The 23,510-nt window shown below is 38.3% G+C and overlaps 1 protein-coding gene across 1 annotated transcript in view; it reads right to left on the bottom strand.

Annotated features, from left to right (window-relative positions):
* Window positions 1-23,510, bottom strand: part of STAT4 (signal transducer and activator of transcription 4) — a 155,828-nt gene that overhangs the window by 5,198 nt on the left and 127,120 nt on the right. The window contains exons 14-20 of the mRNA XM_043994671.1: window positions 15,818-15,901; window positions 12,228-12,326; window positions 5,281-5,416; window positions 1,829-1,881; window positions 1,260-1,354; window positions 828-964; window positions 251-442 (exon numbers count right to left, since the gene is read on the bottom strand). Coding sequence (XP_043850606.1) covers window positions 251-442; window positions 828-964; window positions 1,260-1,354; window positions 1,829-1,881; window positions 5,281-5,416; window positions 12,228-12,326; window positions 15,818-15,901 — 796 coding nt within the window. The remainder of the gene's footprint in view (window positions 1-250; window positions 443-827; window positions 965-1,259; window positions 1,355-1,828; window positions 1,882-5,280; window positions 5,417-12,227; window positions 12,327-15,817; window positions 15,902-23,510) is intronic.

The following is a 23,510-nucleotide window of genomic DNA, read 5'->3' as shown; positions in this document are numbered from 1 at the left end:
CAGGGTCACACAGCTAGTAAGTGTCAAGTGTCTGAGGCCAGATTTGAACTCAGGTCCTCCTGATTCCAGGGCTGGTGCTCTATCCACTGCAACACCTAGCTGCCTCCGCTTATTTTCAGTAGTCAATATTTAGGTACATACTTCGGTCTTAAAAAGATCAAAGCAAAACATGAAAGCTATTTCTATTTCTTTCCATTGACATGAATTATCATTCAAATTCTGTAAGAAAAAGTAACAAAGAGAAGCTAACCTTCATTTGGCTGAGAGCTGTAGTGTTTACCAAATGCTTTATCTTTGGGAATGTCAGGATATAAATACTTCAGTGGGTTTTCAGGGACATTTTCAGACATAATAACTTTGTAGTCTCGAAGAATGTCAGCAAATGGCAGAGCTGCTAAACGGCCTTTATTGTAGGGCTCTACAGAATGGAATCTAACTTCTCCTGGAAGAAAAAAAAAAGGCAGGTGAATAGTCAGTGAAGACACTATCTGTATGCATGCATTGCCCTTGATTATTGCTCTTTCTATCCATATTATCTGGGCATCTTTGGGTATAGGGTATCTCTAGACATCCTGTAGACTAGACATTTTACAGATGGTGCACATATGGAGGGTTTTCACTTAGGCATGTTTTCCCATCCAAATACAGAAGAGTTAGTAGGTGATATACCAACTCACTGTAGGTATTTAAAAGAAACAACAACCTGCCCTCCCCAACAAAAGCACACATATATACAATCACTGCTCTTAAATCCCCAGTTATTAACGATGATGCTATTTTAGTGATATTCTAGGAGGTAACACTAGAAGAGGGAACCCACAACATACCATTTTCTGACTGGTCCACCCAGGTAAAGGTAATACCTCCAAGGTTGCTCTCACTGAATCTCAATAAAAATGTTCCTGGCATCTTATCTTTCAGCAAGACACGCTCCTTCTCCTTGCTTACAAAGCCCATTACATACCTGAAAGGAGAGTTCATGGGTTTATCTGATGAAAAACCATGACATCTACCTAGGCACATCTTCTGTTGCATCCATGAGGCCAAAGTGTTCAATGGGGTTTTGAGCACATTCAACAGAGTTCACACCTGAAATTCTCTTAATCATATAGATAAACATTAATATCAATAAGATTTGATTTAAATAATTTAAGAGCCTTGAGAATGCTTTTTCAATGGAATTAGACATGTGTCAAAGAACAAATAACATAACATGCAGAAAAATTACATTCACAGAGAGATTATAGCACATGATTTACCCATCAATCCAAAGAGGAAGAATGTGCTTTTTTATTAAATCCAGGATTGCTTCAAGCCATACCCAAAAGGTAAATGCCTTGCCAGGCAAGTGCTCCTATTTTCATTAAAAAACAGACAAGAGATACAATGATCAGTTGGTAAATAGCATTAGTAAAATATAAATCATCACATTTTATTTAATAGTAAAGAGTTCCTATTTTATTTCCTGTTAAGTTAGAGACACTTGTAGGGTTTCTCTTTGATATATGGTTATCTAGGAAATTATTCAAACTTCATGTCATGGTATGGGGCTGCAATGATGATGTTTTCCTTATAACACCCCGAGGCGGGTAATTCAAATGTAATTCTCCCAGTTTACAGGTGAAGGATCTGAAGCTCAATTAGGCTAATTGATTTGCTAGAGCTAGCCATATGGACTAGTAAATTGATGGAGTCATACCTAGAAGCAGGAGCTTCTGACTGAACCTCTCTCCCCTTCCCTCTCCTACTCAGGTCCCCATCCTCCACTCCCACCCTTTTGCTGTGCAATCCTGAAGTAGTGTAACTTTTCTCTTTCTACTGACCATACCTTGCAGAACTTGGCCCAAGAGAGCTGACCATCATTGTAGCTAGCTTGTTGCACTAAAATTAAAGAAGAGAAAATAATTCGATTTTTATTATTCATGAAATGTTTCTGATCCCCCACCCCCTGCCAAAACCTGTTTTTCACTTCATTTCAACAAACCTAGAGACATAGCCTGTAATGAACCTAATTTGTCCTTTAGGTAAATGCCAAGAAATATGACAGATTTTCAGCCCTCAAGGAGCTCACTATTTAGTTGGGGGAGGGGAGACAAAAATAATGCATTTGAAAAAGAGAACATGAAACAGGATAATCTTATACTAAATTATGTAGGAGAGACTTTAAGTGCCCTTAGAATTCAGAAAAAGAGAAGGTCATCATGGGTCACAAGTGGTCAATGTAATTCAATCAACAAACATGTATTAAGTACCTATTAAATTTAAGACACTGTTAAACACTGGAATACAAAGACAAAAATTGAAAAACAGGTGCAGTTAGGTGGAGCAGTGGGTAAAGCACTGGCCCTGGATTCAGGAGTGCCTGAGTTCAAATTCAGCTTCAGACACTTGACACTTACTAGCTGTGTGACCCTGGGCAAGTCACTTAACCTCCATTGCCCCACCAAAAAAAAAAAAAAAAAAAGGAAAAAAAGAAAAAAGAAAAAAATTGAAAAACAGTCCCTGACCTGAGGAAGCTTACATTCTAATGAGTCAAGGAAGGTTTCATGGAGTAGGTGTTTCTTGAACTTGATCCTGAAGGATAGATAGGATTTGGATTGGCAGAGAGGAGGGCACTCCAGGTAGGGCAAATAGTTTAAGGAAAGGCACAGAGGTGAGTATGACCATGGTTTCTCTGGGGAACAGTGCCAAGAATAATTTAGCTGTAGCGGAGAGTTCATATCAGAAAACATGAGTAATAAGGGAATTGAAGGGATTAGAACAGTAAGTGGTATTGGGAAATGGATGAACCACTCTGACTCCATCTTGTGACTCAATTCCAGAGTTAGGTCATTTCCTTTTCTATTAAATTACGGGTCTAGTCCAATCTTGTAAGAAAACTTGTTATTCAATTGTAGGAATTGGGAGATCAAATTTTTGCATTGTTTGAATCTAGCCTTGCATGGCTGGGAAGCTGGACCACCTCTACCTGCTGCTTAGAGACCCATAGCAAGGGCCTAGGTGATGCTGACCAGAAACCTGGGCAGATCTGAAGATTGATATAAGGAGTTTTCTTACAATTATGTATCTTAAGCAACTCTTATATCTTATCTGAAAACTAGCCCCATCCTGGTCAATCGGTGATTGTTTCCATCCTCCTTTGATTGAATACAGATAGATGAGGGGAGTGAAACATTTCCTTTTCTGATTTCAGGTCATTGCACCTGTTTGTTCTCCCCCTCCCAACTCAGAAAGTCCATGATCTTTCCTCCAATGAAATCAGATCACCTAATTTTGTATGCTGGTTGTTCTCTCTTAATTAATTGGCTTTATTTGACTAATTGGTTTTTTTTAAGTGAGGCAATTGGGGTTAAGTGACTTGCCCAGGGTCACACAGCTAGTTAAGACACAGTTAAGTGTCTGAGGTAGGATTTGAACTCCTGACTCCAGGGCTGGTGCTCTATCCACTGCACCACCTAGCTGCCCTGACTAATTGTTCTTGTTTTTCCCGACTAATTGTTTTTAATGCATAAAAATATGTCTCCCCTATATCTGGGGTCCAGTGCCAAAACTGAGGAAGGTTACTAGTCCCGATTTGTTAGGCAGTTGGCATACATTGCTTAACAAATTGATATGCTTGGAAGCTGGAACCTTTATTTCCTGAGTCATTTCATCTTTCACATGCCAGAGTAATAAATTGCTATGCACAAGGTGGAACACTGAAAATTAGGATTAAAAAAATAAAGTTTAATCCAATAAATTAGGGGGAAGCTTTCTGAACAAAGCCATGACAAGAAGTAAATTGTGTTTCCATTTATGTAAACTTGTATTAATGTTTTACTAATCATATGGATAGGAGTCAAGTTTGAAATTCTGAGCCTGTGATTTTATCACGATGGGATATTCCTGGTTTGGAAACTCCCTCAACAGCATAGGGGTAGGAGGGCATGCTCAGCAACCCATCTGAAGCTCGTCTTAGATATTTAACAGGTTAAGTGGAATGCTCATATTTATGTAGATAGGATGTGTCAGATGTGGAATTTGAATCTAGGCCTTCTTGACTCCAAGAATACTTCCCATCTACTATGCTACACTGCCTTTCTATCAGGGATTGTTTTATTCTTTGTACTTGTATAGTACTTGGCACCTGCTGGGTACTTAATAAACATTTGATTGATTGATATGACCTTTATTTCAGAACTTCATTAATTTCGGGGTTCTTTGGTGGGATAATGATTGCAAAAGTATACACACATATGTGTGTGTATGTATGGATGTATAATGTAGATTTAGAAATAAGTTCCCACAAACTCTTTTTTCCTTTAAATAAATCCACATTCTTTTGTAGAGACATGATAGCCCAGCATTCTGGGTAAAGAATTCTAATAACAAGAGTACTGACAGCAGTTCAGAATTACAAAGAGCTTTTCCACTACAATACTAAAAGCAAATTTAAGTTAAAAGTTAAGAAAAATGAAAAATTATTCTTTGTTGAAAAGGCTTTTCCATCTTGCTACTTTCTTTTTTTGTTGTCATTTTGTTTTTTTAGTGAGGCAATTGGAGTTAAGTGACTTGCCCAGGGTCACACAGCTAGTCAGTGTTAAGTGTCTGAGGCCAGATTTGAACTCAGGTCCTCCTGACTCCAGGGCCGGTGCTCTATCCACTGCGCCATCTAGCTGCCCCCATCTTGCTACTTTCAATACTGTCAATCCAGATAGATTTGGATTCCTGTGTTTGGCTTTATTTCTTCATGTCATCTGCTCTTGGAGTCCCCATTTAGTTTTAGCTCTAACAGTATATATGAGGCTTACCTTAAGTTCTTACCTTTCTCTACAGAGCTATATATAACAGACTAGTTATACAAACTAGTAACACTTTTTTTTTTTTGCAGGGCAGTGAGGGTTAAGTGACTTGCCCAGGGTCACACACCTACTAAGTCCAACATCTGAGGCCAGATTTGAACTCAGGTATTCCTGAATCCAAGGCCAGTGCTTTATCCATTGCACCACCTAGCTGCCCCCTAGTAACACTTTTTTGCCAATCTCACAACTAACCTTTAAAACTTCTGAGCAAAAGGTATTCTTCATACACACACTGAATTAACTGCCTGGTAGGGTGTTTTTTTTTAATTACAAATATTTTCTACAGCTAAAGCTGCCATCTTACTGTAGGCTATGTTACTTGCTTTCTTTTAGACCTCACTGGGAATAGCACAAATAGGAGACTCCTAGAATAGACTGGATTTTTAACCCACCAATCATCAAAAACAGATGAGGATCTTCCATCTCAAGAAACACTTACCTGTGAGTTTCTCAGCCAGCATACTGAGTTGGTCTGAGTTGAGACCCCGTCCAACATATGATGAAAATTGCCAGCTCAGCACTTCTAACAACTGACTCAAAGCAGCTGTTGGAGGGTTGTTAAAGAAAACCAAGTTCTAGAAGAGAGTTATAATTATATCACTGTTAACCAGGCCAAAAATATTGCCGTTTCTAAGCTGTAAAAGGGGAGGCACATATGATAACAGCAGTTCCTACCAAACCCATCAAAAAGTATGACCTCAGATTCAGATGCCTTCAGGCATCCTGATAGCAATGTAGTTATGGAGGATACAATTTTACTTTCCCTCTGTTGGTATAATAAGTGTCAAGTGTCTGAGGTTGGATTTGAACTCAGGCCCTTCTGACTCCAGGGCTGGTGCTCTATCCACTGTGCCACCCAGCTGCTCCTCAAAGTCATTCTTAAAAACAATATTGCTGTTACTGTATACAATGTTCTCTTGGTTCTGCTCACTTCACTCTTCATTATTCCCTGTTTTTCTAAGACCACAGAGCTAATAATTTCTCATAGCATTGTAGTATTCCCTCACGATCATATACCACAACTTGTTCAGCCTTTTTCCTAATCTACAAAGTCTTGGTACAAACCCCACCTACCTCCGGGAAAGTGCTTTGTCTCCAGAGTTGTTATTCAACACCTAAATGCTTGCATCATCACAAGGCTTTTGACTGTTAATTTATGCAAGTAACTGGTCCCGCAAAGCAGTGATCTCAATCAAACTACTGTAATGACCTGTTTTGTGCTTGAATTATGTGGTATTGACACACCTCTGGTTACAAAATCTCTAAATGGTTTTTGATGGAGTATTATTATTATTATTATTATTATTATTATTATTATTATTATTATTGTCTCATCTTCACTAGCAAAAAAGAAAAAGATATGATGACATCTAGGGTACCAGGTTTATAACTATGGGCTATATTCCTTTAGTCTTTTCTTTCTTCTTGACTCATGCATCTCTATTTGGCTCTTCTTTGCAGTCCTATGATTCTCAGACCCAAATTCCCTTCCTTAACCATCATTCCCTCATGTATGATGTTGCTGTATATACCCCCTTCTCTCCCTCTGATTGGAGAGGGTGGAGGGTAGATATTGGAGAGCTCTTCCCAGAAGCTCTATTTAAGGACAGATGCCTTATAATTTCCCACCTGGCTGTAGGAGTTCATCATTCCCTTCTGGGTACTTTCCTTCCTTGCCACCCCTTCTTTTCCTTTTTCATTCATTCATTCATTCATTCATTCATTCATTCATTCATTCATTCATTCATTCATTCATTCATTCATTCATTCATTCATTTGTTTTGACTAGGTAAAGGAGCCCATTCTTTACCTCTCTTTTTACCTAGCCTTAATCACTGAGTGGGTGTTGTCTCAGACAAACTGAGACCTGGGAAAGACCTTAGCTTAAAAAGGTCAAGGTCTCCCACTTCATCAGGGCAATCTCCACTCTACCTGACTCAGATAGCTCTGTTGAAGATAGTGAGGCTGGTGACTTTGCACAGCCCTCCCTCATTTAAACCCAATTCACTGCACATCATGAAATCACCTCCCCTTGTCATGGTCCTCTTCAAGAAGGAAGGACAAACAACAACAATAGCCACCCTCTCTACCTTGTCTTGGCTTCCCTCATTAGATTGTTAGCCCCTTGAGGGCATGCATTGTCTTTTGCCTTTCTTTGTATTCCCAAGAGTTTAGCATGGTCCCTGGCACTGTAGCAGGCACTTAATAAATGTTTACTGATTAACTGATTGATTCCTCCATTAGAATGAAAACTTATTGAGGCAAACTCTTTAATTTTCATATTTGTATAGATCTAAATAATAGAAGTAACATTTATTGTTCATGGGTAGGTAAAGCCAATATAATTGTAATAATGACAATTTAACCAAACTAATCTATTTATTCAATGTCATAACAATTAAATTACTTAAAATTTTTTTTACTGAGTTAGAAAAAATAATAAAAAGTTCATTTGGAAGAAAAAAAAGTTCAGGAACTTCAAAGACACCAGGAGAAAAAAGATGTAAAGGAAGTAGATTCAGCAGTATCAGACCTTAAACTCTCTTATAAGGTGACAGCATTGTAGAAGTGTAAAAAGAATAATTTTCATTATTTTAAATTAAAATTTCCTTTTATAAATTAAACTTATATAGCCAAGAATAGAAGAAATGCAGAAAATTGAGGAAAAAACTTTCATAGACAGTTTCTCAGATAGGATGTGATTGCAGTGAATTGGATTTAAGTGAGGGAGGGCTGCACAAGGTCACTAATCTCATTCTCTCCTCCAGAACCATCTGGGTCCAGTGGTAAGATGTCTGGAGATGGCCCCAGATGTTTTAAGGCAATTGAGGTTAAGTGACTTGCCCAGGGTCACACAGCTAGTGAATTTCTGAGGTGAGATTCTCAGGTTCTCCCAACTTCAGGGCCAGTGCTCTATCCACTGTGCCAGTATGCTAGCTGCTCTTGGGTTGGAATACTGCTTCGGTGTAGGAAATGATGAGTTGATTGATTTAGAAAAACATGGAAAGACTTGGACATATGAAGGAAGATGCTATCCACTTTCAGAGAAACAGATGACAAGTGGAAATAAACATAGTACGGTTTCACATGAGTGTATATGTGTATGAGTGTATATATATATACATATATATATGTTTATAGATATCTTTGAATATGTATATATATCCATGCAGAATTGTAGCCTTCTTTAGTGGTTGGGGGGCAGGGAAGGGAAGGAAGAGGAAGGAGGGAGGCAAAAATAAAGTAAAAAGTACACAGCAAAGAACAAAAACCAACAAGGAAGTAAAGGGGCAGCTAGGTGGCATAGTGGATAAAGCACTGGCCCTGCATTCAGGAGGACCTGAGTTTAAATCTGACCTCAGACACTTCACACTTACTAGCTGTGTGACCCTGGGCAAGTCACTTAACCCTCATTGCCCTGCAAAAAAACAACAATAAGGAAGCAAAGAAAAGCTGGGCAGCTTTGAAAACAAGCATTTATTAAATGCTTACATCAGACCAGATTTATGTTGGGCCCCAGGGATACAAATATTTTTTAATTGTAATTTTTTATTTTAAACTTAAATACAAAATGAGAAGGGGGGGATATTGCCAGGTACAGGTACCCAGAAGAACATAGGAGAGGATTCTATATAAAATGATAAATTTACATTTCAAGAAAACATACAAAAAACAATCTATGGTATTTATTGTATGTTTTCTTGAAATGTAAATTTATCATTTTATATAGACTCCTCTCTTATGTTCTTCTGGGTACCTGTACCTGGCAATATCCCCCCCTTCTCATTTTGTATTTAAGTTTAAAATAAAAAATTACAATTAAAAATATTTGTATCCCTGGGGCCCAACATAAATCTGGTCTGATGTAAGCATTTAATAAATGCTTTTTCATTCATTTCTGTTTCCAACTATTATTAAACTATGAATCTACCTCTAATTCCTATACAGATAGAGAGCGGGAAAATATACAAGTAATTCTCTTCAAAATTTATCTTCAGTGACTAGACAAAGTTAGGAAGGAAGGATAGGTCAAATGGCATCTGTCACCCCCCCACCCCCAAATTAACTGTTGATGAGGAAAAGAATTCCTGCCTTTGCAGAAGATTTCTCATTTCAATTCAGCTAGACAAGCTATTTAAAATTAGCCAAAAAAAAAAAATCTGATACCACAGGAGTCAGGAGGCAGAGAAAATGCGTGGGATTGACTCATCACCCCTTCCTCAACCTCTCCCTCTTTTAAGGGAGTGATCAGCACTCCCCTTCGTCCTGGGCTCTCAGGCTCTCACTGGAGCCCAATTTATCTCTTAGAAATCCTCGCATAACCACCAGATGGCAACAAAACACAGGCAATGTAGAGCTAGGTTAACTGTACTATGATCTATGTACTGTGTGATCTGTGCTCCTAGAGACCCCCTGCCTTCAGTGGCTAATCGAGAACTGTAAATGATCCTCACAGCTGCTTATGAAACTCAGCAGGTTTCCTGTGACTGGCTGAACAGGGGGAATGAGTCTAGGGATGAACCTTAGGGAGGGGGAACAACCCATAGGTACAAAGAAATTGTGTCATGTGGAACTTATCTGCAGGCCATTCCCAGGCTAGTGGCAGAAGCATAGAGCAAAATGGAGCAGAGGGGTCATCTCGAGAGATCCAGAGAAATCAAATGGCTTGTCTAAGGAAGAAGTGGAAGAGTTGGCATGTGAACCCTGACCAGGTCCTCTGACTCCAAATGATTGGATTACATAGTACCTCAGGCACAAGACAGATTAGGAAGGACTATTTAGAAGTAGCAAGTACAGTCCTTTCAGGAGCAGCTAGGCGGTGCAGTAATAGATAGAATGTCAGACCCGGAGTGAGGAAGACTCATTTTCCTGAGTTCAAATCTGGCTTCAGACACTTATTAGATGTGTGACCCTCCACAAGTCATTTAAGTCTATTTGCCTCAGTTCCTCATTTGTAAAAAATGCTGCAGAAGGAAATGGTAAACCACTGTAGTATCTTTGCTAAGAAAACCCCAAACGGGGCACAGAGTTGGAGAGAATTGAAATAACTGAACAACAACAACAAAAACAGTCCTTTCACTACAAATTATTAGAACTAGTTGGTAGTCCTGAGAAATCAGGCTATAAATATGTAATTCTTTATAAAAATGTAACTACAGAAAATGTGTGCAATTAAATATATATATATATATACATACACATAGACATACATACACACATAGACCTATTCATATATATATATATATATATATATATATATATATATATATATATATATATACCCATTAGAAGTGCCTTAACTGGAGGAATTTCTTTCTATATGCATGTGTTGTTCATCCTTCTTGACCTCTCTGCAGCCTTTGACCCCATCCATCACCCTCTTCTTGATTAATCTCTTTCCTTTAGGTTTTCATGACATTGCTTTCTCCCAGTTTTCTTTCTCTTTGTCTGACCACTCCTTCTTTGTCTCCTTCATTGGATTTTCATCCATGAAGAAGAAGGCTCCCCCAAGACTGTGCTAGGTTCTCTTCTCTCTATATACAATTTCACTTGGTGATCTCACCAGCTCCATTGATTTCAACTATCATCTCTATGAAATGACACTCAGATTTATTTGTCCAGCTCTAACTTCTCTTCCAAATTCCAGTTTTGCCTTTTAGTAACTTTCAACTGCTCTTAGCAATCTCCAGCTGCCTTTTAGACATCTTGAACTGGATGTCCCATAGAGATCTTAAATTTAGCTCCTCCGATATAGAAATCATTATTTCCCCCTCCGAATCCTCCCTTTTCCCTAACTCCCTAATATAAAGGATACCACTATTGTCTCAGTCATCCAGGCTCAAATTCTAGGTGATTTCCTTGGCAATTGTCACTTCCACCCCATACCCAATTGGTTAAATCTTGTCATTTCTTCCTTCTACCTATCTCTTCCATACGTCCCTTTTTCTCCTCTGACATAGCAACCATCCTAATGCAGGCCTTTATCAACACCTGGACTATTGCAATGGCCTAAGTATTGTTCTTTTTTTTAAGGTATAATTTTATTGTGCCTATAAGTATTTATTGTTTTGTTTTTGTTTTGCAGGGCAATGGGGGTTGAGTGACTTGCCCAGGGTCACACAGCTAGTAAGTGTCAAGTGTCTGAGGCTGGATTTGAACTCAGGTATTCCTGAATCCAGGGCCAGTGCTTTATCCACTGCGCCACCTAGCTGCCCCCAAGTATTGTTCTTTTTGCCTCAAGTCTTTCTCTACTCCAGTCCATCCTTCACTTAGCTGCCACATTGATCTTCCTAAAATGCAGTTCTGACCATGTCATCCCTTTACTCAATAAACTCTAGGCATTCCCTATTAGCTCCATGGTCAAATAGAAAATCCTCTGTTTTCCATTCAAAACTGTCTATAACCTTCCTACCTTTCCAATTTCTTTCTTTTTTTTCAAAATTTTTTTCAGTGAGGCAATTGGGGTTAAGTGACTTGCCCAGGGTCACACAGCTAGTAAGTGTTAAGTGTCTGAGGCCGGATTTGAACTCAGGTCCTCCTGACTCCAGGGCTGGTGCTCTATCCACTGTGCCACCTAGCTGCCCCTACCTTTCCACTTTCTTACACCTTATACCCTGCCCCAGCCTCAGCCCTCCCTAGGACATATTCTGCAATCCAGTAACATGGTTCTTTTTGTTGTTCTTTGAATACAATACTCCATTTCCTGGCTCTGAGATTTCTCACTGACTGCTGCTTATGCCTGCAACTCTCTTCCTTCCACCTGAGGGATTCCTGGGATTCCTTCAAGTCTCAGCAAAATACCACTTTCTCAAGAACTCTTTCCTAATCCTTTTAAATCTTAGTGGCTCTCTTTGAGATGACTATCTATCTATCTATATCTATCTATCTATCTATCTATCTATCTATCTATCTATCTATCTATCTATCTATCTATCTATCTATCTATCTATCTATCTATATCTCTCTTTCTCTCTATCTCTTTCTCTATCTCTCTATCCATCCATCCCATCCATCCATCGATCCATATTTGCCTATCATCTATCTATGTCTATCATCTATTGATCTATGTCTGTATATTGATCCATCGATCTGTTTGTCTATGTCTATCATCTATTGATCTATCGATCTATCATCTATCTATCATCTATCATCTATCTATCTCTTGTTTGTAAATAATTTTTTACATACTCTCTTCCTAATTATATTGTGAGTTCCTTGAGAGCAGAGATTGTTTTTCTCTCTCACTTTCTTTGTATTTTGGGCTCTTTACACAATGCATAACACATAGTAGCTACTTAAATACTAGTTGACTGACTGTTTGTACAACAAGAAATACATTGTAATTACAGGGAAATAAGGGAATACAAATATGTAGCATCTTCCTACCTGAGAGTCATTGGTTGATAAGTTGTACCAAATTATAGAAGCCCAAGCATTAGGTAATTGACTAACATTGGAAATCATCACAACAGGTAATGAATTTGTCTGTAAAAAAGACATGCAAAGATATTAGTGTCTAACATTTATTGATGTAGAAAAAGCTGATAGTATATTTCAGCCCAGCAAGTGCATATTCTAATAATTATTACTGTTGGAGAAAATGGGAAAAAAAATCCATCAGAGATGAAATCATAGGGTGACTTGATGGTTTCAGAAAAGCCCAAACTGGAAAGAGTTGAAATAGCACAATAAAGTATTGGACTTGGGATAAAGAAGCCTTCAGTTCAACTCCAGCTTCAGACACTTACTAGCTGTGTGACCCTAGCTGAGCACTTACTAGCTGAGTGTTACTCAACACTCCTTAGTTTCAGTCTCTTCATCTATAAAATGGGGATAATAATAGTACCTATCTTCCAGAGTGATTGTGTGGATAAACTGAGATAATATTTGTAAAATGCTTTGTAAATCATACAGTGTTATATAGATATTATCTATCATTATAAGTTATACTTTTAAAATACAAAAAAAATCATAGAGGATATAACCATGATGCCAATATTATTTTTTAAAAAGCTCACTTGTGATTTCCCCATAAAAGTATCCCATATTAAAACAAACAAATAAATAAAACAAAAAAAAGTATCCTATATTTATTTTGAGCGTTTTACTTTTGGAAGCCCTTCTATGCCTTATTTCATATCTTGTGAGGTAGGTCATTCCTACACTGTTATTGGTAAAGAAGTTGAAGTTAGGTTAAGTGATTTTCTCAAAGACACAAGGCTAGCAATTAGCAGAATGGAGATGAGAATCCAGATCATGGGACTCTTAGTTTAATGCTCACTCCCGCTTCCCAGGCTGCCTCTTCAGGTAGATCTGAAAATACAGCTGGTGAATGGATGGGCAATAGGATGTAGGGGAAAGATCATTCCACCAGGAATTTGGAGACCACTGTTTCAGTCTTGCTATTACTAGAATTACAGACTCTCAGAGTTCAAAGGGACCAAAGAGAACATCTATTCCAACTTATACCTGAACAAAAATGCCTTTTGATCATACTTAGCAAGGGGGTAATTCAATATTTGTTTGAAGTGAATAAATGATTATAACATATCACACTAACATTTTAGAATTTTAGTATGTAAATAAATGTGTGTATGATGCAGATTGGCAAATAGAAAACAAATACTAGCAGATTCTTGCCATTTTAAGGTGCATTTTCTAAGATGAATTTTCCTTCATATGCTCCAAATAGCACAAGATTTTGACTAATTTAATTCACTCCTTTTCACTCATATTTCAAAACTTTTCCTAATGTTTTCCTTATTGAATTGAAATGAAGACACTTATGGAGATATTGGAACAATGAGGGAGGGGGTACCCTGCCATGGCAGTTCATGCCACTTTTGGATAATTTTACTTATCATGGAATTTTTCCTTTTATTAAGTCTAAATTTGCCTTTTCATTCTGAGGTTTACATTTTGGGACCAAGCAGAGTATCGAATCCCTCTTCCATGTGACCCTTCTTTAAATGTTTGAAGACAGCTATAACGTCTTCCTAAAATTTTCTCTTTTCCAAGCTAACCATCTCCAGTACATTTACCCTATTTTCATATGGCATAATCTCAGAAACATTTCCCTAGTCTGGTTCTCTTGCTTGGATGTTCTCCAGCTTATCAATATCTTTGTAAAAGTGTGCCAGGTATCAAATACAAGACTTTAGGTGTGCTGAGTAGAGCAGAACAGCCCAGGACTATTGAATCCCTACTCCTAGACAATGACTGTTGTATGGAAGCCCCAAATGCATTCATTTTCTTAGCTACCTAATAGTGTCTATAAGGCACTTTAAAGTTTGTAAAGCACTTTACAAATATTATCTCATTTTATCCTCACAACAACCCTAGGAAGTAAGTTATTATCTTCATTTTAGATTTGATGAAACTGAGGCATGGAATGGTTAAGTGACTTGTCCTGGGGTCACACAGCTAGTAATTATGTAAGGCTAGATTTGAACTCAAGTCTTCCTGAGGGTAGAGCCAATGCTCTCTTCATCACTGATTCATCTTGACCTTGCAGTCTATAAAACCCCTTGGATCTTTTCTCAGACAAACTTCTGCATAGCCATTCCTTGCCCCTCTTATTAGTTGTGTCACTGTGGCAAATTCCAACCTTCCTGAAACTCAGTAGACTCATTTGTAAAATGGAGATAACAATACTTGTATTGCTTGCTTTATAGTGAGATCAAATATATGAAACTTCATTATAACTTGAAAGCATGATATTTGTGAGTTGTTCATAGCTGTATTAAGTGATTTCTCTGTTTTACTGGAAGTTGGGCCAGTGAATAAATGATTATAACATATCACAGTAACATTTTAGAATCTTAGTAATAAATGTGTGTATGATGCAGATTGGTAAATAGAAAACAAATAATAGCACATTCTTGTCAGGTGCAAGGTGGATTTTCTAAGATGAATTTTCCTTCGTATGCTCCAAATAGCACAGGACTTTGACTAACTTAAGTTGCTCATTTTCACTCAAATTTCAAAACTTTTCTTAATGTTTTCCTTATTGAATTTAAATGAAGATACTTATGGAGATATTGGAACAATAAACTGTGAATGTCTCTGCCATATGAATTTGTTCATTATAAAATTCTTAAAACACTCTGGATTCTTACCTAAGAAAATGAAGAATGTAGCCCTCTACCACTCCTACCTAGCCTTGTTAAGGATAGTCATCTCTCTACTCATGCCTGAATTTTATGGCCCAGACAAATCTCAAAGGACAACCTTCACAACAGGCTGTTGGTATCATAGTAAAGTCAAGAATATGAATGCAAGTCTCTGTTTACACAGTAATAATATAAAACATGTATTTACTTAATACAGATTGATTATTTAGAGGATTTGAATTAATTAATAATCTGTGAACAGGCTGGGAATTCCCTCAATCAATGCAATTTAAAAACCCTTCTCTGGTTTAACAGTTAAATCCTATCAACTTGTCTGGGGCCCATAGAGGTTACACACAAGGTCACACAGCAAGTAAGTATCACAGACTGGATTTGTACCAATATCTTTACCAATGAATTACTTTATAGAATTAGAAAAATAATAATGAAATTCATCTGGCAGAATAAAAAATGGAACACTTCAATGGAAATAATGAAAAAAGTGGGAAGGAAGGGGATCTAGCAGTACTCAAACTATATTCAGATCTCAAACTACTCAGATTACTCAAAACAGTAATGTTCAAGATGATATGATATTGATTAAAAAGCAGAGAGGGTGGTTGGCGGAAGAGATTAGGTACACAACGTATAGGAGACTGATTTTGAGGAAGATCATAAAAATCTAGAAAGGGCTGCATCTTTCTAAACGATTTCTAAAATTTTCTCCAAAGATCTGTGTGACTTTCACCTCTCTGCGCCTCTTCCTCTTAAAATGAAAAGGTGGGGCCAGGTATTCTCTAAAATCCCACCAAGTCCCCAGATTTTGTCTGTGTTAGTTGGCAAATAGTTCTTGCAAATACTCACCTCCAGATCTATAGTCAAACCATACAGGCAGATCTGTGTTTCAAAGCTTATAGAATGAAGTTCTTCAGTTACCATATGAGGACCCTGGGGCGGGGGGAAACATACTTAAGTTTATAAACATATTATGTTTTAGTCTGATAGCATACAAACACACAGCTTGAGCTAAATATACAAACTTAAAAAGGACTTTATTTAGGAAGGTGTGTTTTTTGTTCGTTTGTTTTTGGTCTACTTCTTAAGAAGAATGATTGTTGATATATTAATACCAAAGTCTTAAAAACAATAATTTCAGGCTTTTAAAATTTCTGGCCTATTTGCTCACAGGAGACTCTAGCTGAAGACAATGAAATGTCTTCATTGGTTGACAAATCAGCTGATAATCTAGTTATTGTACACATTCCTTTACAAGACAAGGTTTTGTATAAGCACAGCAGAAAGAGCTGTTGGAATCTTAATGGATCTGTTATAGCAATAAATATGATAAATGAAGAGAGGTCTAGCAGGGGAAAACTGTGAGGTGAACTTGGTCCCCTCTCTCCAGCCTACTCCACCATCTTACAGCATTGGTTCAGTTTGAGTTCATTGTCTGTCAGGAGAAAGTGACAGACCTAGCTAGACAAGTTTCCAAGAGTTAAAAAGAGGTCAAAAGTGTTTTAAAAATAAAATTATCGGGGCGGCTAGGTGGCGCAGTGGATAAAGCACCGGCCCTGAAGTCAGGAGTACCTGAGTTCAAATCCGGCCTCAGACACTTAACACTTGCTAGCTGTGTGACCTTGGGCAAGTCACTTAACCCCAATTGCCTCACTAAAAAAAAAATAAATAAAATAAAATTATCATGAAAGTGAAAGAAACTGGGAATCATTTGGTCCAGAAGAAAGAAAGCTAAGGAAGTATACAATACTGAATCTAGGAAAAGAATGATTACAGGATGTTTTCCAAGTCTATTAAGTAGAGAAAAAGGTTTTTGGTTTTTTAAAAATGAATTTACACTCAAAAAGGGATTCTGATATAAGGAAGAATTTCCTAACCAATTACTGACTTCTAGTGCTGGATTTTCTCCTTTATTACTTGTATTATTTTGGGTAAGTTGCAAGCTCTCTGGGACTAATTCCTATGATCTCATGATGACAATGATGATGTGCCCATTAAATAAGATGTATCATTATAATGGACAGTTAGGTGGTGCAGTGGATAGAGTGCCAGGCCTGGGGTCAGGAGGACTCATCTTCCCAAGTACAAATATGGCCTCAGACATTTGCTAGCTGTGTTACCCATGGCAAATCACTTAATCCTGTTTGCCTCAGTTTCCTCATCTGTAAAATGAACTGGAGAAGGAAATGGCAAACCACTCTAGTATCATTGTCAAGAAAACCTCAAATAGAGTCACAAAGAATTGGACATGACTGAAACAACTGATTGATATCTTCATGATACAGAGGATAAGAAACATTAATTTTTGATGTCTATAGATACTTGCTATCAGAGTACCTTTGACATAACAAAAGAATGTGTTATCAACATTATCATGTTATAAAAAGTTGTATATAGTACAACTCATATTCCATCTACTTTTTAAAAAACACCATTTTCAACCTATAGGGAAACCTGACTACACAGGAAACCTTGAGGCTAGCTAGAAAGTGAGAGCTGGAGCTATATTAAAGACATTGGGCTATGAAAAAAACATCTGGGTCTTTTGCTAAACGAAAGTCGAGTCATCCATGCACCACTAACAGCATCATTTTTTTAAAAATTAAGTTTAATTTCTTTTTGTTACATTTTAAGTTCCGAACTGTCTCCCTCCCTCTTTCTCCACCACGACTAATAGCATCTTTGAACCTCCTAACTTTCCACCACATAAACAGGATTACCTAACACCTCTGGTTTGTGGGTAAAACTGTTATTTATCAGCAAAAGCCTGCTGACAAAGAGCAAACACAGGGGGTTACAATTCAAGTTCCCCTCCTGAAGCAGTTTTCACATTTCAGTCACTGCACCCTAGCTGGCTCCCTGCCAACTCAGCACCTCTGAAGGCTGGGAAAGTTGATTTTATGGGGCACACACAGCACGATGACCTTTCCCTTGATTTGTTCCTCATTGAAGAAGCCTCCTTACTCAAAGCTAGATCATGATCTCTGGGTGCCTGACTGTGTAGCTGATAGGACACTAGAGATTTCTGTCTAAATGAAGGATCCATGAAAAGAACACTTAGGGAATTTGGGGCACTGATCTCCAAACCTGGATTTATGTCAGTTCCCAGTTTTCTTGGGTTGAGGTGGAAGAGTGTTGTAGAGTTCCAGAAAACAAAGTGAAATTGAATTCATTTTAATTTGCAACTGTATTTTATTTTATTTCATTTGATTATATGGCTGGTGAGTCTGAGCTGACAATTGAATAGGAAGAGATCTGGTTGGGTTATGATCACATTTGGGGAATGGGTACTTTAAATGATCCCCAAATGCTTGATGTTCCACAAGTCCATGTCCCAGGGTACCAATATCTTTCTGAACATCATATATGGATTGTCATGCATTTTGAGAGTTCAAGGGATTGATTCTCATGACATCTGAGAGAGAGGCAGATCCTGAAAAATCATTGACATTATTACTATTCAAAAAAGATGATCAGGGGCAGCTAGGTGGCGCAGTGGATAGAGCACTGGCCCTGGAGTCGGGAGTGCCTGAGTTCAGATCCGGCCGCAGACACTTGGCACTTACTAGCTGTGTGACCCTGGGCAAGTCACTTAACCCCAATTGCCTCACTTAAAAAAAAATATGATCAGGAAGATACCATAGGATCATAAATTTGTAGCTAGAAAGGGCTTTATATAGCTCATATAATGTTCTTCAGTGATTTCAGTCATGTTCAACATTTTGTCACTTCATTTAGGATTTTCTTGGCAAAGATATTGGAATGATTTGCCATTTCCTTCTCTAGCTCATTTTGCAGATGAGAAAACTGAGGCAAACAGGATTAAGTGACTTGCCCAGGGTCACACAGCTAGACAGTGTCTGAGGCCAGATTTGAACTCAGGAACTCCAGGCCTGATGTTCTATCCACTGTGCCACCTATCTTCCTGGGTCATATAATACAACTCCCTCATTTTCAGGTAAGTGATCTGAGACTCACAGCAGTTAAGTGAGTCCCCCAATGTCACACAGAGACCAGGATCTCTGACTCAGGTTAGCTCAGAGTCTTTCCATAGTACCTCTTTACTTCTCTTAATCAATAACTAACAATCCACATGGCTACTTTCTTAACCCTACAAGATCTGCATGGGAATGTTCTTCCAATCTCATCATTCAACTGAAACTACTGTCTCCAACATTATCAATTACCACGCAATTGCCAACCTATCTGCTACATTTGATACTTTTAACTGGCCTCTTCTCTTGGATGCTATTTCCTCTCTGGGTTTTCAGGCTACTACTCTCTCCTGATTCGCCTCCTGCTCTCATTTAATGTCCTTTGCTGCATCATCATACTTTTCTCTCCACCTTCGTATGGATGTTTCTCAAGGTTCAGAGGAATAGTCATGTACATAGAAATACTTTTGAAGATTACAGAATCTTAGCTTGGAAGGAGATCCAGCCTGATGTAGGAATCTCCTAGTTAGTGTAGGGATTCTTACTATAAGATCACCAAATCAGATAAGCAGCAGAATATCATCATAGTTCCAAAATGTGTGTAAATGAGTTCCTCAGGGAAGATGTCAGCAGCAGAGTTGATGAGGAGAATTACTTCGTTAATCTGATATGCTTATGTGTTGGTGAACCTCTGGGATTTTGATTGTTTCTCCCTATGCCCTTTGACAGCCGCCATGGAGGATTAATTATGTTTCCTGGGCATTAGGGATGATTTGATTTGATAAGCCCTCCTTGGTCAGAGCCACTCTCTTGTCTATGAAAGCTATGAAAGGGTATCCTTCAGTAAAAATATTTCCCTTTCCACCCTTTTGGCTTTTATCTTTTCCTAAGGACAGCTCAGAGATAAAAGACCAGAGGTAGTGAACCTTGCCAAATGGGGGTGAACTTCTGGCTACCTTGGGGAGCCAGGGTTGTATGTTCTTTTGCCCAAGTGGCCTGACAGGAGACTTCCTGGATCTCAAAGTCCTGGATCTACCCTTGGAGAGGATGTAGTGTAACTTCTCAAACTAGGAGGCAGCAGCTATGGAAGATAAAACCACATGATCAGAGTAATGAGAACACCTAAACACCAGTTTTCTGGAGGACTTTGAGAGTTCCTGAGCCCACGTCTCCTGGATAGAGGAGGAGGGATTTCTTGGGCAGTGTCATCCTACAATCCAGTCTTCTAGTCCATGGGCAGCATCATTTATATACTGCTTGCTATGTGCCAGGAACAGTGCTAAGTCCTTTATAATGTTTGTTTCATTTGATCCTCACAATGACCCTGGGAGGTAGGTGCTACTATTGCCCCTATTTTTACAGATGTGGCAAATAGAGGTTAAGTAACTTGCTTGGGCTTCCACGGCTTTTAAGTATCTGAGGCTAGATTTGAACTCAGATCTTCCCAGTCCATGCTCCATTCTCTGTACCACCTAACTGTCCACTGGAGAGGGAGGAAAATTGTAGTGATTTTTTATTGGTTATTATGAGTCCTTTATGCTCCTCCCCACAATAACATTCAGGATGACACTACTGAATATAGGACAACCTTTATTTTATCCCATAGAAGAGTACAATACAAATGATTTACTAAATCCCATAAACAATCTAGACAATTCTCTTTCTTCCAGTGACTTCTAGATTTATAGTGCTAACCTGTAGTTGGGGCTCCCCTTTATTTATTCTCTACAGGATGGAATTAAAGCTGCCCTATATACGTGACATATACTTGTTATCTTGGTTGCTTAAATGGGATCTGGAGAATTTCTTGTCAACTTCTGTGGAGACATAAATTTGAGCTCTATTCTGAGAATTTCCAGAGGGAGTTCTGGGTAAGAACAATGTGATCCGATGACTTTGGAGTCACCCCTAAGTTAATAATGATAACAATAGCCAACATTTATGTAGTACTTTAAGGTTTGCAAAACACTGTAGTCTAAGGCTCCCTAGTCATTTTTGAAAAGGAACTCCTTGTCATTTCTTCAAAGCCAGATCCCTTTAATAGAAGGTAGAGTCAAGAGAAGAGGAACTAACAACACCTCCTCCCCACCTGGTATCTCAGCAAATCAAAGAGAAAGGATATATCAGAGAGGTAGAACTGTCCCTCATCTTGGACACCTTCTAGGTAAAACTATCTATACTGGTCACATGTCCCTGAATAAATGCTTGAATGAAAGATGAGGTGATTTTGTATCCTTGAAACTTGAATGTCCAGAGAGGGCCTTCTGCTTCCCTTAGCCTGTATTGACCATGATATCTGAGTCCTTGACCTTCTGACTATTTGTCCTAGTCTTCTGGGGTCTTTGACTCTTCCCTGGGTTTCTGTTGCCTGGCTGACTCCTCATTTCCCACTCACCCCTTATTTCCATTTCACAGTTCTAAACACTGCTCCCTTAATTTTTTGGTTTCTCAACTGTTCTTGTAGCTCTTGAAATTGCAATAATATAGTGGGGTTTTTTTTGTTGTTTTGTTTTTGCGGGGAAATGAGGGTTAAGTACCTTGCCCAGGGTCACACAGCTAGTAAGTGTCAAGTATCTGAGGCCAGACTTGAACTCAGGTCCTCCTGAATTCAGAGCCGGTGCTTTATCCACTGTACCACCTAGCTGCCCCAGCAATAACATAGTGTTAATTATTTGTTATGCAAGGATAACATTTTAAAAATATTGAAACCTTTAGGCTACTGCGTTTTTCAAACACTTCTAGGGGCAACATTAACTTTCTATCAACAGGGGGAGTCCAAAGAAAAGCTTCAAACAAAATTAGAGGTGGTCCGATTCAGAAAACCTGGAGGTGACGTGGGAACAGATATCAAAGATAAAATAGAGTCATTGTGGTTAGGCTAGAAGAGTTTGCTATTGAAAGTATGATCAAGGCAAACAATTGCTGAAGCTATATTCTAAATATATTATTAAAAGGGGGAGTAGAAAGGACCTATCGATTAAAAAAATCATAGTTGCTTTATTGCTAAAAAGCATAAAATAAGAAACAACCTTTATGTTAATGAGTATGAATGTTGGAAAAAACTATAAATGTGTGACATATTAATGTAATGGAGCATGATTGTGCTGTAAAGAAAGACAAATAGGAGGAATGCAACAAGAAATAGAAAGGATCAGACTATTTGCTGCAAAGTGAAAAAGATAACAAATGCAGATAGAATCTAGAGGGGACACAGAGCAAATGTAATATTATTATTATTATTTTTTTTCATACTATGCATTTAAAAATAAAACTGTAAATGGTTTGAATTTCATTTGGAGATGTGCTCTATATTTTGTTTGGTTATTTTTATTTGTGTCACTAAAAACACTTCTTGAAATTAAGACCCATCTTTTTACCATCAGTATTTTCCCAGGGATGCACCAAATCATGGACAACCACAGACAAGAATTAATTCACATTTAAGATCGATCCAAGGGCAATGGATAGGTGCAGGGCAGCAGATGGAATGTTGTTTGTAGAGAACAGCAAATAGGCCAATTTAGCCAAAACACAGAATGCACAAAGGAGAATAATGTGTAATAAGCATAGAGATGCAGGCCAGAGCCAGATTGTGGAGGGCTTTAAATGCCAAACAGAAGGGTTTTTAATTTTATCCTAGAGACAATAGGGATAGCTAGTTGATGCAGTGGATAGAGCACTATTCCTGGAGTCTGGAAGATTCATCTTTGTGAGTTCAAATCCGGACTAGTTGTGTGACCCTCGGCAAGCCACTTGACCCAGTTTGCCTCAGTTTTCTCATCTGTAAAATGAACTGCAGAAGAAAATGACAAAGCACTCTAGTATCTCTGCCAAGAAAACCCCAAATGGGGTCATGAAAAGTCGGGTGTGACTGAAAAATAACTGAACAACCACAAAAGAGATAATAGGGAGCCACTGAAAGTTTCTTGATTAAGGGAGTGCTGTAGTCAGACATGTGCTAAGAAAGACCAATTTGGCAATCGTATAGAAGATGCGTTGAAGAGAGGAAAGCCTGGATGTAGGACAACCAATTAGGGAACTGTCACAATAGTCCAAGCAAGCAATGATCAGGGACTACATTTGGGTCATTGTGGTGTAAGTAGAAAGATGAAACCAAAAAATTGTGTGTGTGTGTGTGTGTGTGTGTGTGTATGTGGGGGGGGGATAGCTAATACACTTAACTGAGTCAGGATCAAAAAAGATCTTGAAAAGGTAGAGCAATGGGCTGAATCTAGTAAGATGAAATTCAATAGAGATAAACATAAAACCTTAAACCCAAGTGCAAAAAGCAGCTTTGCAAATAGAAAAAGAAGGAAGTAGGGGCAGCTAGGTGGCGCAGTGGATAGAGCACCGGCCCTGGATTCAGGAGGACCTGAGTTCAAATTAGGCTTCAGACACTTATCACTTACTAGCTGTGTGACCCTGGGCAAGTCACTTAACCCCAACTGCCCTGAAAAAAAAAGAAAAAGAAAGAAGTAAATTTGGACAGTGTTTGTCTGTTAAAGATCTGTGGGCTTTACTGGACTGCAATCTCAATTAGAGTAATCAGTGGCAGCCCAAAAAGTGAATGCTATCCTGGGCTGCATTAAAAGAGGCAAGGCTGGGGC

The sequence above is a fragment of the Dromiciops gliroides genome, chromosome 3 (assembly GCF_019393635.1).
Source record: "Dromiciops gliroides isolate mDroGli1 chromosome 3, mDroGli1.pri, whole genome shotgun sequence".
Lineage (NCBI taxonomy): Eukaryota > Metazoa > Chordata > Mammalia > Microbiotheria > Microbiotheriidae > Dromiciops > Dromiciops gliroides.
This window is presented reverse-complemented; position numbering and strand designations above follow the sequence as displayed.